At 40.2% G+C, this 18,742-nt stretch overlaps 1 protein-coding gene across 1 annotated transcript in view; it reads right to left on the bottom strand.

The window, feature by feature from the left end:
• The window catches only part of USP10 (ubiquitin specific peptidase 10), a 47,117-nt gene that overhangs the window by 16,370 nt on the left and 12,005 nt on the right, over positions 1-18,742 (bottom strand). Inside the window, exons 2-4 of the mRNA XM_053952867.1 lie at positions 11,248-11,316; positions 8,116-8,161; positions 2,576-3,601 (exon numbers count right to left, since the gene is read on the bottom strand). Of these exons, the coding sequence (XP_053808842.1) occupies positions 2,576-3,601; positions 8,116-8,161; positions 11,248-11,316 (1,141 nt within the window). The remainder of the gene's footprint in view (positions 1-2,575; positions 3,602-8,115; positions 8,162-11,247; positions 11,317-18,742) is intronic.

Here is an 18,742-nt window from a genome sequence, read left to right as displayed (position 1 = left end):
TAATTATCAAGTTATAATCATAGGGGACCAACTGTGAAATGTGGCAAGTAAAGCCTTGAAGAGTCATATTTTTTACCAGTATCACTTATAACCTTACTATCCCTTAGACATTAATTATTAAAATGTTTGTCCTAGCATCTAAATTAGGCTGTGGTGCATTAATTACTACACCTGTCCCTTTCTAAACATGCAAGTGCAGCACCTGCACAGCAGATACATCTTGGACACTTGCTAAAATTACCTCTTCACTATTTGTTTCTCATCAAGACTAATATGAAACTTGTCTGTTCTATTTATTTTCTAGTCCTGATCATCTCCTTACCTTATGTAGCTTCTGTCTTTGCGGCTAAAGGAACCTCAGATCTCTGCAGGTTGAATCAAGCAGCATTAAATTATCTTCAGGGTGCCCATGAATCATTAACTTCCCTTGTAGTAACTGCTGAAACTGAACTACAAACCAACAATTTGTCCCTGGAAAAGCAACTTCTCTTCTTGTGTGCTGAGCACCTGTTCTAAATACAAACTGTGCAGAAGGATCTTGGCACTGGGTTGTTTCTTAATTTTGCCTGCTAACTCAAGATACTTCAGATGTAGAGTTTACCTTGTGTCCAGCACCTTATGGCACTTGGGGTCAAAAATTCATTCCCATTGGCATGAGCTGAAGCTGCTGAATTCCCAGCAAATCCAACAGGAGGATCTCAACTCAGCCACAGGGAAAACAAGGAACACCCCTGACAAACACACAGACCCTCACACAGTGATGATCACTGAGGCAGGAGATTTGAAATTAAACACAGAACAGAGCAAATGATCTGTCTGGAAATCATGAACTGAAATTCTTGTAACACATTTTTGAGTGTGGGTGGATGAACAAAGCACTCAGGTACCTGTTTTCCAAACAAGACAGAGAACACTCAAGTACATATAAAGAAAATAAAGAAGAACACCTTTTTCCACAGAGCAAAGCACTGATCACATGGCATTCATATCTTCAAGTAAACAATTTACACCAAAACCAGCAGCATCTGAATTACATGAATTGCAGCAGTAACTCCCACCTAAATCATCTACAATGAGCAGATGAATTCCTTTTATCTATACTCAAGATTACTCCTCTGCCCAAACAGCAAGCTAATAGTGAAGGTGCAGAAGAAAACTGGGTAAAAGTTACATTTGTGTTTTACTACACTGAAGACAAAATAAAAAGCTCTGCTCCCACCTGGTGGCAAAAAACAGTACAGAAACAGTGGAAGTCTAGAAAGTTCACTTACAGCTGGAAGAACTTGGACAAGAGGAAAAACCTTTTCCATTTATGGCAAGCAATCCTAGCTTTATGATGGTCACAAAAGAGTTTTAAGTTAAAAATCATTACCAAATGATTGCTTTTAAGACAACATTCTCCATATGGGTTCATACAGACTGTAATCACCTTCTTTTATATATATATATATATACACTTTTTTTTTTAATACAGCATTTTTGACACCTAAGTGGAAAATACACTGAAATATAAATTATTCTGACAGCTTTTCTCTCAACAGACAATTCTGAGCAATGAAACCATTGCTGAGTAAGGAGGAGAGGAGAGGCAGCACACAACTCTGGGCACTCTGAACACCATCTCCAGGTCAGCTTCTGTTCAGAGTGGAAACCTGACTTGAAGCTGTCACTTTCAAAACAGCATTGTACCTGTAAATTAGCTTGTAGCATAAACAGCAGGACACTGCACAAAGCTTTCTCACACACTGACCACTTCAGAGATTTAAAATAATTACTTTGGTTCCAACACTGGTGAGTCAGTGACACAAAACGCACCCAAGCTGGGAGAACTTCACCATTTCTGGCTGAATGTGCACAACCAACCTCCTGCAGTTTCTACCATTTCCCATTAGGATCACAAATATGACAAGACCAAGAGTCAAAGCTTTTGTATCATTCATTCCCTGTCCTGATGTCCCCTCTGGACAGCTCCTTAGGGTTATTCTTGAACTGGGAACAACTAGCATTGGTAATGGATAAAGCAATACTGTTCAGAATAGTTGACTTGGAAGGACAGACCCCTCAAGAAGCATATTAATAAATGTGATATTTCCTGAATTGAAATTTCTAAAGCAAGACCTATGTAGCCATTACACTTCAACTGCTGTTTAGTGCCCAGGAATTTCAGCTACTTTGGTATAAATGCAGTAATACTCTTCTTGTAATGGAATACTACAAAATTCTAAACACTGGATAATATAACACACCATTTTCTGAACAAACCTAATATATTCTCCTTTTCATAACAGCACATAGCCTGCTTGAAACCACAGATCACTTCCACAGACTGTTTGACAAGTTATTTGACAAGCAGCAATAGTTTCCCTGTATCTAGGATAATGACAAGGCAATGCCTGGTTGGAATGTTTACTCGGGGGGGATACAAACTGGCTAATTCAAATGACATCCTTCATGCAGTGTTTGAACAGTCAGCTCATTACCAGAGGAATGTTCTCTATCAATATTGCACACTCCTGTTTACAAGCAGAGCTAATACCCTTGCAGTGTAACATCCACTCGTGTGTATTAACTATACCTGCAATCTTTATGGCTACGGGATCCTCTGAAACTGGAACAGGTCCCTCTTTGACTTCAACCTGTTTTTCAGGGACCAGAGGAGATGTGGCAGGAGGGGTATACTTAGTCTCAACATACACCACAGATGTGGAAGCAGAGGGCTTGGAATTGTGAAAAAGACTAGCCCACGATTTTGCAGGCTGATTAACAGGGACTGATCCTGCAAGCGGGACCGTTGCCTCAGTAGTAGGTGAAGCTTCCTCAGGCTTAGCTTGGTCTGAGTCAGTGCTTTCCACAGTGTGCAATTCTACCCCATTGGCAGCTGTGTCCTCACCAGAGGATTCAAGTGTTTGTCCATTAGTAACGCCAAGAGTTTCAGTAGTATCAGTACCAGCATAAGCCTGTACAACAGCTGTCCTTAGGGGGCTCTCTCTGACGGCCTCCGAGGGGAGGCAGAACTGTTCAGAATGAGCAAGGCGGCATACCTCGGGCTGCCCGGCAGTCCTGCCGGGGGCTGTGGCGCCGGGGCCGGGCTCGGCACACGCAGCTCCGGCCAGGAAGTCCACGGAGCTGGCGGGGCTGCTGCAAGTCCTCGGCGTGGCCAGGGAGGGGAGGTCTCCTGCCAGCTCCGTGTCCTCGGCGCTCAGGCTGTTGAGTCCCGCGGCCGAGGCGTGGCCGTTCACCAGCGCCTCCGGGGCAGCCACGCCGTCAGGGACATCTTCCAAGTAACTGTAGTATCCAGGGGGTCTTTTTTTCTTCTTCTTCCGCTCCCTCTGCCCAAGGCCCCCAGCCAAGGCGTCGTTTTCGGCGTTGGAGCCGCTGTCCAGAGCCAGGGTGGGGTCACTGAACTGGCAGTCAATGGAGTTGTAGTTTGCGTCGCTGAGAGCATCGTCTGGGGTTTTCTGAGCAGGTGCACAGCTGAGAATGAATTCTGGAGCCTGAGGATTCAGAGTACTCGAAATACTGTAGTCGGTGTTATTTAGGACAGATGACTGAGTCTCGATAACTTCATTAACACCAAATTCAATTCTCTGATACTCTTCCCCTGGACAAGAGAAAGCAGATCTCACTTAGAGAATCACATTGAACCAAAAAGCTACAAAAGCAAGAAAAACACTCTCCTATTTTCCCGTAACTCAGAAAACAAAGTACACTGCCCAAACAAAAGGAATTCTCATTCTCAACCATGACTTTCAAAAGATCATTTTCTTAAAGACAGCGGAGCATGATTCAGGTTTTCTTAACAAGAGTTATGTAATTTCCAAATCACTGCACAGCTCCTGGACATAATCTCTATTAAATTCCCCTCATAAGAAAAACTATTAAAGTCCAGTGTATCTAGGAATAACCTGCATTAAATTAATTACTGGATAATTGCCTATAAAATATGGTGTAATACTTAATTCCACGCTTTTTTCAAACCAGTCTGTTCAACTGCCAATTACAAAATCCAAGCCTTTCTTCCCTTTTTTAACTTTTCCATATGTGAGATTTGCTTTTTGAGGGGCTGGGTTTGGTTTTTCTGGTGGGATTTATCACAACCAAAAATAACTGAAAAATACATTTATTAATTGCATGGAACACTGCAATTAAAGCTTTTGAGCTTCCAGGCTCATTTGTAACTTCTTTAAATTTAACACAAATTTATTACCATGTGAGAGTAATGATATATATGAATCCAGGCTTTTATGACACGAAATATAACATATTCCTCAACATAAATCAGCATTCAACTTGTACAGAGAAGTTGTACTGAAAACTTAGGAACAGTTTTTGTGTTTTGTTTTATTGATTTATTTATTTGCCCTGGAACTAATTATTCTCATGGCAGGCTGCAGTATCACAGAATATTTTCAGTCACCAAGCTCTGCAATTTCCTGGAATTTATTTATTGTTATGATGTATGTGTGCTAAGTGGTAACACTGAGTACTTCAGCTACAACTGTTTCTGTAACTACTGAGTAAAGATATAAAATTAATGAAACAGCTTCAGGAATTTTGAAGGTAAGCTGGCATTTTAAATCTCTGCAGGTCTTTATGCTATGTATACTATGTTTCAAAGACATTACATTTTAATATTTTGTGTTTCCTCAACGATGGGGGCTAAAACACTCATTTCCAATTTTTAAGACTTCCTACAGAACCAACCAACACTAGGTATTAATTCCAAAGGAATTAACTGGATAAAACACTAAACTTTTAGGATTTTGTGCAACTTACATATTTTCAAGTACATCACAGACTCGCTACAAATGAAATGGATTATTTTTAAACACAACAAAAAGCAACCAACAATTCCCAGAAAGTAAGATATTCACACACCTAAGGAAATAATCCTCTGGGAAAACAATCTAGTAGGGAATATTTTGATATATGACTGTCAATACAGAAGTTTTGCAGTTCTGGATATTTTCTAGAAAAATCTGCTAACAAATATTTTAGTTTTAAAAATGTGAAAGGAGCAAGAATCTGCATTTTTTACTATCAAATGAAGAGTAACAAACATTCAATATGTGCTGAGGTCTGACTTATCCATGCAATACCAACATATTATGATTTAATGAACAAATTATAAAGATGTTAATTGCTTTTCTGCATTGATCAATTAATCTGACTAAATGAGAAGCAAACAGGTCACATCTCAACTTCAATCGTGCTGCCAGTCAGACTAAAGGAGACTTTTTAAAAACAAAAAAGGGTAGAAATTCCACACACATCTGGTTTCTCTAAATCATCTTAGGAAGAGAATGAATTTCAAATTTCTAATTTTTTCCCCTCTCCCTGTGAGAAAGCGTTTTTAACACCCTGTCTGCCATTCACCAAGCACTTCTGCAATCACTGCCGAGCCATCAGCACCCAGAAGAGAGGGCTGAAGTTCCTTTTTTAAAAAATCAGCAGCTTGGAGCCAGAGAGGGGGGGAAGCTGTGCCTGATGTGCACTGGGAGAGCTCAGGCAGCACCTCCTGCCCCAGAGGCTGGCAGTGCCACAGAGCCTGAGCTGGCTGTGCACACACAGCTCCCAGCTGCTTCAGCTGAGTGCAAATGCAAAGTTCTGGGGGCTTTAAGGGATATAAATCCACAACAAAACCATTCCTCATTAGCTCATCTGTTTCTGGAATGACTCCTCAGCTCAAGCATGAACCAAGAGCTGGCTCTTTGTACCCTTTGTTACAACAGCACAAAGCACAGGCAACACTTGGTAACATCCAATATTCCTCCAACCTTGATACAAATCAATTACTGGGCACATTTCAAGTCCCTACCAGTTCAAATAACCCAAGATTACCTCTTTTCCAAAATCCAAGTTCAAGAAACTAGTAATTGCTTTAAAACAAAGAATGTGGTTTCCTTCCATGGGCAGTCAAGTCTATCAGAGGCCAAGGTAAAAGCTGTCACCTCTGTACCCCTGTCCTGCTCCCCTGTCCCCAGCAAGATCCCAGCACTTGTGTGACCCAAAGCTAACCTGGCAGAAAACATCATCTAAGGGAGCATTTTTCCTAGTTTTGGTGAATTTATCAGTTTATTGTACTCTAAAGAATCACAAGAGCCCACTCAGGGCTAGTGGGGAGCAGAAAACAGAACACATCCCTTACAGAACATCATAGGCTGAAACCTTGCCAGGAACATAACTGATGTTGTAGCATTTAACACACAAATTAGGAAGTTACAGCTGAGCAATGAATCTTTGTACCTTACAGCAGGATTAGAATAATAAATACCAATAGCTACTGTACAGTTAGTTTGTGGAATGACTGGCAGAAGCTCATTTGCTGTAAGATTGTGTCAAGTTCATTTGAGAAAAATAAGAGGTAATTTTTTTTCTTATTTGTTTTGACTTTCCACTTTGCTTCAGGGCATCTTTGTTTCAATCTAGTTCACAGCTCTGTTTCTGAATGGACTGGAACAGATCTCTGTGCCATGAACAACATGGCACACATATTGAAACAAGCACTAACAGATGCTCCAAGGACAGTCTATGTACAACCCCAAAATCTGTGAATGCACAGTACTAATTAGTGTGAACAGAGTTCTGCATATTAGAGCTTAAGCCATGATTTGATTACTCCTAGTAGGTGTTAACAGATATTCTGACTCTGTAATAAAGTTAAACACTGAAGATAAGTACAGAAAAAAATGAAGACTATGGGGAATGGTAACATGGTAAGTGTGTGTCATCATATATAAATATAAATATTCTGCAAAACCAAGCATTCCAGTTTAGTTTGCACAGCTTCCTATGCAGCCATCACAGTGATAATGTGCATGCACAGTACAGTGCAAGCTTGTTAAAGACATTTTTCAAGCAAAACCTAATTTGCTGTCATTACCTAATCTCAGAGCTGGGAGGGGTTCTCTCAAGGTCTAGGAATGATCTGAAAGACATTTGTACAAACCATCTTTCTGTATGGCTTGTGAACATTAAAATTTCAGTCTGAAAGAACAAAACTCAAATCCAGTTAGACAAAGAAATATATGACTGGATGCTCCTGTCACCAACAGACAATTCACACCACATGGTCTTTATAAAGAACCTTTCTAACTCCTATTTAGAACTACTCAGGATCCTAAAACTGGTCCTGCACTAAATAAAACTCTGGAATTGTCAAAAGTGCTGCTGATCTGCTCTCAAATGAGACCTGTGATCCTTCATTCTGACTGCCTATCTTGTTTATCTTTAAAAGGAAGGCCAAAGTCTCTAAGCACAATGATCAGGTGTTCCTAAACACTGATGTGTAGTTTGGTCCTCTTTTGAGCACTTTTGAGGAATGTTCAGACAGATACTTCCATGATTTTCCAAGGAGATCTGGAGTCATTTCCATATACATCTGTCTAAGTCTCAGCTTCCTTGCTCTCCTCTGGTTCAGGGAGCAAACCAAAAATTAATTTACCTGCAGCTTAAAATTCTGTGGAAGTTTGGTTAAAACTATTTAGATCCCCAGGCAGCTCCCACCTACCTGTCCACCTCTTGCAACTCTGAAGCAAGGTCAGATTTTAAGAGGTATGGGTTGAGGCAGAGGAAACCTGTGAGTGTTACAGCTTTAAAAGGGAAACTCTAATTTATTTTTAAATCAAGTCACACTTTCATCAAGAGATTTAAAAAAAAAAAAACAAACCAGGATTCTTCAGAAAAATAGCCAAGCCAGGCAGAAACAAGAGTCAAAGGGAACACAGAACAGAGCCCTGCTTGCAGAGCAGTCTTGCTGTAACTGTTAGAAAATACTCATGCTATGGCTCTTCAGCCCCCCTCATTTTCACAGCCACAGCCCACAGTGTTTCCACAGGACTCTGACTGTGTGGTAGCACAGTGAAGGAGGAATAAGATGCCCACTGTAATTAGCTGAAGTTCAATGCAGGATTTTCAAAACCTCTCACAGATATTCATTCAATGAAGTTTAAAAATCCAGTATATAACCCTGCCTAATATATGCCTGTGTAGGTGCTGAGCAAGTTGTAACAATTGTATTTAAAGAGAGGTTACATTAAATCTCAGGAAAGTGCCAAAACCTTGAAGTTAAAAAAAAAAAAAAAAATCTTGATTTCTTACCATCATGAAACTTACCTGTGGATTTAATACCACATGAAACTGTTTCATTGTATGGGGGGAGCTGTACAAAAAAGAAATGAAACTTATTTAAAGGCAGAGCAAATCTATGAACATTTCATGTCAGTTTCATATGAAACATCCAAATCCTTTAAAAATAACATCATCATTGAGATTTGATTTTCAGAGAGGATGCCTTGAACTCATGCTTCTATATTTATCAAATCCCACACTGCAGCTCCAGGCGTCCTTGCAGATTACCACAAGTACTGAGAGATAAAGATTATCTTGGTTACACACTACAGGCTCACCAACCTCTCAATGAATTCACCTCCCAGCATCAGAATCTGTCTTCATCCACTCATTTTAGGATGAGGAACATATCCTCTTTTTTAGAAAGAGCTGAAGATAGACCAAACTGGCAAAGGATGAAACCAACTTTTGCACAGCCAACAATCACATCTAAACCTTTTGACTCTCCACCTGCTCCAGGGTGGCCCTTGAAATGTTTCAGCTAAGGTGGATTCTTGGACACACTGATCAGCCTAAGCATAAAGTACCCAGAGCACAGAGTGAATACATCTTGTATAAACACTGCCATTGTTTCATGGACTCAGGGCTGACAGAACCCTTGCTATGGTGTAACCACAGGTGGGCAATTCCTAACCCCCCTCACCTGCCCCTAAACCTCCTGAGCAGCTCAAAGTGCAGAACTGGCAGCCACTGCCACACTGCGTGCCAGCAGCTCCTGGAGAACGTGGAACTGGTTCTGCAGTGGGAGACACAGCACTGAGGGGACAGTGCAGCTTTACGATGCTATTCTGAATAGTAACTCCAATGCTGTAACAAATAAAAGACTTCTTTATTGAGGTTTTCAATTCCCCAAGCTATAGATACTCACATATCACCTTTTAATGCACTGCAGACACCAGTGCACCAGAAGCAGCAAGAAAAATATTCCTGAAATTCCACTGCAAAAGTATATAAAAAACCCCACATGCTGTAAATCCATTTATGAACCTCAATACATCTTAATATATCATCTTTTCAAGTCAAAAACGAGAATCAGTGGGCCAAGCTCCATATTAATTTTGAACACAGGTTCAGTATAATTTTAGTTAGAGCTAAAAAAACGACTCTAGATGTCTATAACAGTTTATGATACACCTTGCAATCTTTGTTTTAATCCAAAGCAAAGCCTTCGGAGAATAAGAAGATTTTTAAGAAGTAGTCAGCCTCTTGGTCCCCAACATATCTCATTAATCAACAGCACTTTTGCAAAGCTGACTTGTTCCATTCAACTGGGTCATGTGAACCATCCCAGCCAACAGGTAAGAGACAGAACACGTGTCAAAAATGTCACATGTAAAAGGGACATTTTAGACAACAGAATCACAAGGCTGGAAAAGACCTTCAAGATCGAGTCCAACCCAGCCCCAACACCTGAACTAAACCCTGGCACCCAGTGCCACATCCAGGCTTGTTTAAACCCATCCAGGGATGGTGACTGCACCACCTCCCTGGGCAGACTATTCCAGAACTTTATCACCCTTTCCATGAAAAACTTTTCCCTAATATCCAACCTGTATCTCCCTTTAGCTTTAACTACTCCCTTGCCAGAGTCCCCCTTAGGTGTGTGGTTAAGGGACCTCAGAGGGACAGCAGCACACGTGGGGACTGTCCCCAGCACGTCGTGTGTCAAACATCACTGCAGCATTATCATCTCTGCCTCGTCCTTCTTGAATTTCACCCTGCCTTTTTCAGACCAGTTTTTTACACCAATTAGTGTAAAACTAATAAGCATCATTTTTATTTCATCATCCAGGTAATTAAAACATTGAACTGAACCAGATCAAGGGCAAACTTAAGGAACATTGCTCAACAGCTCTTTATTTTGACAGCTAACCAGTAAGTGGTACACTGAGAAAATGAAGTCACACTGGTTCTGGTGCTGCAGATTCATACTTTGAGAACAGCTTTGCACAAGTCAAGATATGACATTTTCATCATCCCCAAAGTAAGTGTTGAAAAAGCTGATGGGGGCATTTCAGGTGACACTACATGGGATGAAAATGTCCCACTGCTGTGACTGCAATTATGGTGGGAGAACAGCAGGATCATCACAGCTAACAAGAATTACCTAAAGATCTCTTCTGCTTCCCACAGACCAGAGACATAGCACTCCCCCCAAAAAAGAAGAAATGCTCTTTTTCCTTTCTGAACTTCCCTCACTCCCCACCCCACCCCATTCCCTTCGTGCCCTTTCATTGTTCAGCAGTTTATTACACTAATTATCCTTGGAAAATTAAGCTACAGGAAAGTAAGTCACATTAACAATGGTTTGTAAACTGTGACAAAAGGATTTCCCCATCTACAGCTCAAGTGCTTGTTTCCTTTATGTTGAGAGGGCAGGATGGAAGCATGACTGAAATGTTTGAATGGAAATGTCTGGAGGAAATACATGGAAATGGACCCAAAGGAAAATTATTTTTCAAGTCTGGAGATGAGGACAATGGGATAAAACTCCTCCCTATAAAGGAAAATGGTTTCATGATTGTCTACCAAGAACTACAGAGAATAAGAGCCTACAATACTATGTGAGTATGTAATGAACTCCAACACACAAAGACAACTGTTCCCACTCTGTGGTTCTCTCTGTCACTAATTAGTTCATCATTAATGCATTTCTCAGACCTCACACACAGCCTTCTCTGTGAGCACAGCTCTGAGGGTCAGCAGTGCTCCACCTGGCCAAAAATATTAATCCCTGTGCTTCAAAAAGCTCCCAAGACTTAGAAGCCCACCTTACAACCCAGAACTCTGCTGGGAAACTTCGCAGTATCCACCTATTAAAAAAAAAAACATCAAAACTGAGGTACAGGGCTGGAAAATTCATCATCAACATCCCACCACTACTGTCAGCTAGTCCAGCTCTGAAAGATGACAAGCAGAATGTGAAATCATTAATTTATGTCTAAAAATTGACTTAATATCCACATACATGGAAAGAAGACTACTGAATAAAATTTTCAGTTTGTAAATTAGCAAGCCAAGTGAATGACAAATATTTGTATTGTTGTATTTCAAATTCACACAAAGAGATGGAGCTTTCAAATGTTATTTCTAAAACAAGTTTAAAGTAGATCTTACCTCAACAGAGCATCGTGGAGTCACAAAGAACTGATTAAATTCATCAGGGCTGAACTCCCCAAAAATATACTAAAAATAAAAGAGAAGGATCTTTGTTAAAGAACTATTTGTATTCAACACAATTAATAAATTCATATTAAAATCCATTAGGATATTTCAAAAAACACCCATATGCTGGGAGTCAGAAACTCTACCTTGCATCCCAACTCCCATCTTGGTTCCTTCTTACATCTTTAGCAAAGAACTTCAAGCTCTGAAACTGTAAGCAAAGCATTTCCCTTCAAATTCCCATTGGAGGTGATCACAAATTGCTCCTCATCCTGTGACCAGTTTAAAACCATGTTTTGGGTAGAGTTACACCAGTTCATACAAGCCCCAGGCAAAGGCTGGTTTGCCTTCTAAACTCACAAAATGAAAAAAAAACAAGAATTACTTCTCCAGAGTTCTGCTAAACTGAGGAGTTACACATGACTAAGTGTACCCGAGGGCACAAAGAACTGAAACTGCTCAGGTGTAGGAAAATACATAAAAATGATCAATTCTGTTATTCCTGTGCTTGAAACTCTCCATAGCAAACCTAAGATAAAACATCTTTCCTCAACATTATCTTCCTGCAGCTTTTCAGATACTTTGCATCTAGATACTCTCTAAAGAAAAAAAAAAAAAAAAGTGCTTAACAAGACCACAAAGAAAATTCCACTAAAATGAGAAATTTAATTTACAGAAAAACAAAAGATTCCCAGTAAGAAGGCCTGAGCTGTTGGCATTTCACAGCACCTGGAAATTTCTATAAACTTCCACCTCCAACTGTAATTGACTAAATAGCACCCAAACATTCAGGACAGATATTAGGACAGAAAGAAGTTAAAGAAGGAGCTGAATAAACTGACAAAACAGACAAAGAGGACTGAAAAGCACCACTCTTGGCATGTGGATAAAAGCAGGTCAGCCGGGCCCAGTACATCACAGCCCCCACTCCCATTTATCTCCCTGTTCTCCCAGGGCCATTCTGCACAATCCTCTGCTCTCCTCCCACCAGAAAAGCTTTTTCAGCAGTGCCGACTCTTGCTTGTGATAAATCCTTAGCTTGGCTCTATTGAGACACAACAAACCAGAGTGGGGGCTGAGCCAGAGAAAAGAATTCCTAGAATCTGGGAAATCATCTCTTCTGAAGTGCAGGCTGCTGCCACACACTGTACACACAATAACCCAATCACAGGATTTTTTTCCCAGACTTTAGGTGGTTTATTCCAATGGAACTTGCTGTTTACATGACTCACAGCCATCTACATTCATAAATCTCAAAGTTTAACTGAAAGCCAAATTCCACAGCAATTACAAACCATCGTTTTCTTACGCAGAAAGTGATTTATACACACAGCACTTTTACGTGTGGCAGAGTGTGCCCATTTTAATGGCCTTCAGGTTTTTTAAAAAACTAGTAATGTAATCTGGTTTAGACTACAAACAACCCTAACAGTCAAAACAAACTGGATCATCTGTGATTCAAAGAGTGAAACAGAAATATTTAATGCTTCAAAAACTTCTCCCTCAGCCAACTGCTGCCCACCAAAGGAGAATCCAACACCCAAACCAAACAGATGCCTAAATTGTACCCAAGCAGCTTCACAGCTCCTGGCACGGGACTCAGGCTTGGTTTATACTTTCAGTATAACCAAGGCATTTTTATTCAGCAGCATATGAACCAGAATTTAAAAAGAAGAAAATCACTTGCTCACTCATCACTAAAATTATGTTTCAGGAGGTATTTTTCATGTTGTCATACAACAGAACAAAACAACCATCTCAAGTGTAGTCTATCTAAAGTTATATAAATCCAACCCTAATTTCTCCATCTAATAATATAATAGTCATTTCATTAACCAACATTTTTAAGCAAAGTATCACAGGCGTGGTACTTCTTTCTGAGCTCCTTTTTTAATGAGGAAACACAAGACAAAAATTGAACAAAGTGATCATTAATACTATATTAATTAACTGGTTTAATGGTGTATTCATATAAAGAAATTTGTGTCTATGTAACTCTTCCTGTGGAATATAAAATAGGACTTTAAATATTTACCAACATCTCATCCTAGTCAGACTAAAGCTCAAAAAACCCACCCCATTTGGCTTGAAATAAACAGAATTTGATCTGATTTTATTTACCAATGCTTTACACCAGAATTAAGTCACCAGTTAAAAGATCCCTGCATGATAATTGAGAGAAATAATGTTTCCAAATAAACTTAAGCCCATAGGACTGATGCCATTAAACCTGCCCAGTTAAACCAACCTCCTCTGCCTCCAGTCAGCCTCATCTCTCCAGAAATAACTTCTGCAAGCTGGACGGAATTTTCTACCCTTTTCAAGACATAACTACGCACTCGAGTGAAAAAGAACCGTGATATCACATCCCTTGGCAAGTATAACAATCCCTACCAAAAAAAGACAGGATTCAGGGGGGAAAAATGTATTTTAAGCAATTTGAAAGACACTGCCTGCCTGCTCTCCATCCATCCATCCCAAGCAATCAGTGTACCTGGCACTCTACAAGTTACCTGTGTAAGAAAATACTTGTTTACCTCTAAAACAGCATCAGCATTGCTGCAGTACTTACCCTGTACCATTAATTCAAATTTTGAAGGCTTTACAGCCTTTACTTAAATGCCCAAGTAATAAGAAATTATAAGCCAGAGCAGACTAAGATTTTATAAAAAGTAGCACACCCTTACAAGAATAACCTCATTATCAGCATGAGCTTTTGGGGTCCTACTTGTTTGTGCCCTCAAAATTACTCCCCCTAACCTCAAAATTCTCAAAGTTGCCTTCTTTTCCAAACTGACAACTAAAATCTAATGCCTGGAACATCAAAAATTTAATTAAATTACTTACTCATGATCAGCATTAATTTCTCCCCCACTCTATAAATAACATTTTAACACATGCCAGAGATACATCAGCACGTGTTAAAAGCTTGGCCAAACTCGTTTCAGATGCTTTCAATTCCGATTTTAGTATTTTCAAGTGTGTAAGAAACACACGCCCATTACAACTCCATGGAACTGATGGCTTTAATGCCCAGCTAACCTGCCCCACGCTGTCTCAATCCCTGATCCTGTACATCACAACACCTCAAGGTCCCGATCGGGGATAACAGACAGACTTCACGAGCTCCGAGGAAAAGTGGGAGTCAGACACAGACAGCTCAGGGTCAGCCCTGGAGCAGGTGAGAGATTGTGCTGTGCTGGAGATAAGCTGCTTGTCCTGCTCCATCACTGCTGTGCCAAGGCAGCAACAGCCTTTCACCTGCACCAACAACTGCACAGCCCTGAGCGAAGGGCGGGCACTGCACGTGAGCACAGAGCTACCTGGCCCAGGCAGCACCAGCCAGGCCTATTCCATCAGTAACACAAACTCAGGGGTTCTGGCAACATAGAAACCCAAAATATTTAAAAATATTACCTGTGAAAAGCTGAGGTTTAATTAATAGCTCTACAAAGATTTTGTTTTAAGACCAAAAAAAAAAAAAATTCTCTGACACTGTTTTAACATTCAGTTGCTGATTTCAAAAACTGAATTTGATTTGTAGCCTCAGACAAAAATGCAACTGCTTGAAAATCACATTAAACAGTAGTCAATGGTGTCAGTGCTCACTCACAGGGGCACATGGGTAAAGCTTAGGACATCCAGTCTCCAACCAAGACTGAATGTGGAAGAAAACCTAAAGAGAACACTGGGAGAAAGTTCTGAAAATTTCCAACTGTAATGAGATCCCCAGACTTACTTTTAAAGATACCTAATCCCTAAGAGGCTTAATTCAGTCCCATCTGCCCTCCCTCTCCTTTCAAACCCTCTCCACAGCCTCCGTCAGAGCTGGCTGTCTGTCCTGGGTCCTGGGAAGGAATCTTTGGTGGTTTTGGGAGCACATATTTCACTGCTCCCTCTCCCTGGATAACTGAACTCTGCAGAGCCTGCACTGAATGTGCTCAAGGGTCCCTTAGGATGCCTCAGCCCGGGGAGCTTCATTTCTGTCACACCTTAAAAGCAGTTTCAGAACAGTATCAAAAGATCCCAGTGACCTTCCACTTGGCAACTGTATAAAAAACCAGATGGGGAATAACAACCTCCTAGGGGGGAGGCAGGGGTGTGTGGGAAGAATGAGTCTCCATGGAATTCTTGCTAAGAGGGGATGATACACAAAGGACAGCTCTACCTCTGCTACCTTTCCACTTCCTCATCAAGGCTACCAAACTTCTCCTCTGGGATGGATAAACAGCTCCAAACCCAAAACACATTGATGGAACTATTCCATTCTGCAACCCTCAGCAGTAACCCAGTCTGACCATTTACCAGAGTTGTACAGTGTTAAAAAACACACTAAACTTCCCATGATTCAACTCACGCGAGCAAACATACACCAACATAATAAAATGCTTTGCTTACACTACACAATCAAATATTTATGTATTTTCCATCCAGTACCTTCCATACTGAGGTTCCATAACCAATCACTTTAAAGAGACAATTATTAACAAGAGCTGCTTTCCACCCTGGTTTTTAAACACTGGCTTCAAAATACACAAGTTCTGAACTTCTGTGGGGTTTCAAATGTCAATGTCTTCTTGCAGATGTTACATGTATGAGACCAAGGATGAAAATAAAACTAACAATACTTGAATAAACCTGAAAATGAGGTTGTTTTAGAGAGGACACAACTAAAATCTTTCCCTTCCGATACTGACATTAACAACAACAAGCACATTAATTAAAGAAAAAACTGCAAAATTAAACATACTTTATGCAATTCTAAAATGGCATTTTTCTCATGAAGCTGCTGGTGACATGGGTGTTCCAGTACTTCATATTTAATTCGTTTGCCTTATTTGCACCTATCAAGATTTTTTTTGCAATAAAGTTTGGGCACTGAATGCAAAATACTGCCATACTCTTGGGACTATGAAAAAAAAAAAACTACACAACTAAATGCTTAAAAATAAGCAAAGAACCAGTTAAAACTGTAGTTCTGAAATGCTTCCTGTGTGACTGAAGAGGATAAAAAAATAGCTGCATCTTGACTCTCTTCTCCAAGTTAACATTTTAAAATTACACCAATACTCTGCAGATGAGAATATTCTTAAAAGGGTAGCCTTTTTTGACATATATTTCTTCTATAATACAAGTTAGGAATACTGAATGAATGAGACTATTAAAGCTGGAACAGTGTTTCCAGCTCACTCCTGAGCCCCTGGCACCAATTTCCATGTTCAGTCTGACATGCTGCAAGGAATCAAGTTCCCTGTATTGAATCCCTGCCTCCCAACATTAATTCTCTTCAGAAAAATACTCATGTTGAACACCTTCCTTAGAGCAAATCCCAAATCCTGCTGATTGTCAGTCGCTGGTGCTTCCAGTCACAACAAAACTGGAATCAGTTTCTAACTTAATCTCTCCAATGAGATTACAGCAGTGTAACATCCAGCTGCACTCCAGGAGACTCTACAGCACTTGGAATAAATCATTTCATCAATAACATCCCCTTTACATCTTCAAGATACTATCTACAGCTAGATTTTAACACAAATTACATAAAATGAATTAACCAAACAAATCTATCCAAGAAGATTTGTTTTCTAGCACTCGGGGATGAAAGTAAAAGTACTCATATTTCTGTGTAATAGCTCTGATCACTAGGCAACATCTTAACTATGCAGATAAAAGCAGCAGCAACAGAAATAATTCCAGTGAGGGGGAAAAGACCCCAAAGGGTTAAAATACCTGACGTGCAAGCTCTGCCCATGCTGCCTGGTTTTTGCTGTGGTCCCCCTAACCACTTTAAAAAGGAATGCTAATGTTACACCCCACTGCCTGCAATGAAATCTCCACTGGTGTTCCTGTCTAGCAGCACGAAGGCTGTCCTGGAGGAATAAAAGGAGGGTGAGTACGTGTTCCACAGCTGCTTGTCCTAGAAAAATAGGTAGAAATAGCACTGCTGCTGCATCATCATCCTGGGATCACCTGTGCTACAAGAAAGCCAGGGAAATGAAGTGTCAACTTTGCCTTTCAGAAAGCATTAACGTGGCTTTCATCTACCACCCAAGAGCTTCAGATCTTCAGTCAAACTAGTTTAAGCTGCAAATACTCCCACTTCAACTGCTTTTCCATAAAGGAGTTAAAAATATAGCTTTTACAGCTGGATTATTCCTTGCCACCACTAAATGTCTAAGCAGAAGGCCAAACAAGTCAAACTAGTTCACATTTGAACTGAAATGATGAAATAGCTGATGTATCCACTAAGCTCTACTTATATATATATATATATATTATAATCTTGCCCACCAAGTTACTCCTACAAAGTGGACTTACTCTTACAGCTCTGGGATAGGCTGCAGCAGAGCAGGAAAAGGAAGCATTCAGACAGAAATGTGTTTTCTGGCAAGGAAAAAAGAGCACATGCATATGACTGCACTCGGGTTTTATTAGCAGAGAAAATACTCTCCCATTAGTCATCCCCGCAGCAAACAAGGCATTGCTTCCTCACCCTTTATTCTCTCCCAATTTCTCAAGGTTTTTTATGGAAAATGTAGGGAAAAGCAGCATTCCCACAGGTTGTCCTTTCCTCTGAACTGGAATTCATCAAGTCTTACTACACAGATGATTACTTAACTGGAGACAAGGTTTCACAAACTAACAAATCTCAAGAAACTTATTACTGAAATGCTTAAAAAAGTACAGACAAAACTGTGAAACTGAAAACCAGGTTTGCTGCTTGGGCTTTTAATAGACTTTGAATTTGCAATCAGCATCCCATAACCAGGAGCTATGAAAACCACTGGCCATGTATTTACTAAATAATAAATAATATTTTAGGCAAAGCATATGTCAATATACCCTCTTTACAAAAAAATAAAGTCAACTTTTATAAAAACAAACGTATGCAAATGAAGCCACACTTGAAGGTGGAGCAGTTGCATATTAAAACTTTTAACAGCTGAAAATGCAACAAATCACAAGCAAACTCTCAGTGAAGCTGCCAGCCCTTTATCATTAGCCTGCAGCTCAAAACTAGAACATTAACACGTCTCCATAGTGCCTGGAGAAAGATCAGAGCTAGGTAAATGTAGGTCACCTAAGCCCATGAGTCAGTGCAACTCTGCCTGCCCACCACTTAAGCTATCAAAGGCTCAAAAATATAGTGCATGATCAAACCTTTCATTTTTTCTCCCCAGTTCAGGGGCTTTTTGGATGTTATTACAGAATTCTTACAGCTGAAGAAAGTTACAGATTTTCTGTATGTTTCACATAAATTAATCTGATGGGTTTTATTCCTTCATGAAAAAAAAAGATTCATCATCCTCAGAAAGTCATTTTCTGGTCAGAGGAAAAGGCAGATCTCTGGCTAGTAGGGAAGCACAGTTGTGACTGTCACATTACTGGAAGGACAGGTTTCATGACCAAATGACCCCTTAGAGCCTGATGTAATTAAGGGAGCACT

Source organism: Vidua chalybeata, chromosome 11 (assembly GCF_026979565.1).
Source record: "Vidua chalybeata isolate OUT-0048 chromosome 11, bVidCha1 merged haplotype, whole genome shotgun sequence".
NCBI classification, from domain to species: domain Eukaryota; kingdom Metazoa; phylum Chordata; class Aves; order Passeriformes; family Viduidae; genus Vidua; species Vidua chalybeata.
This window is presented reverse-complemented; position numbering and strand designations above follow the sequence as displayed.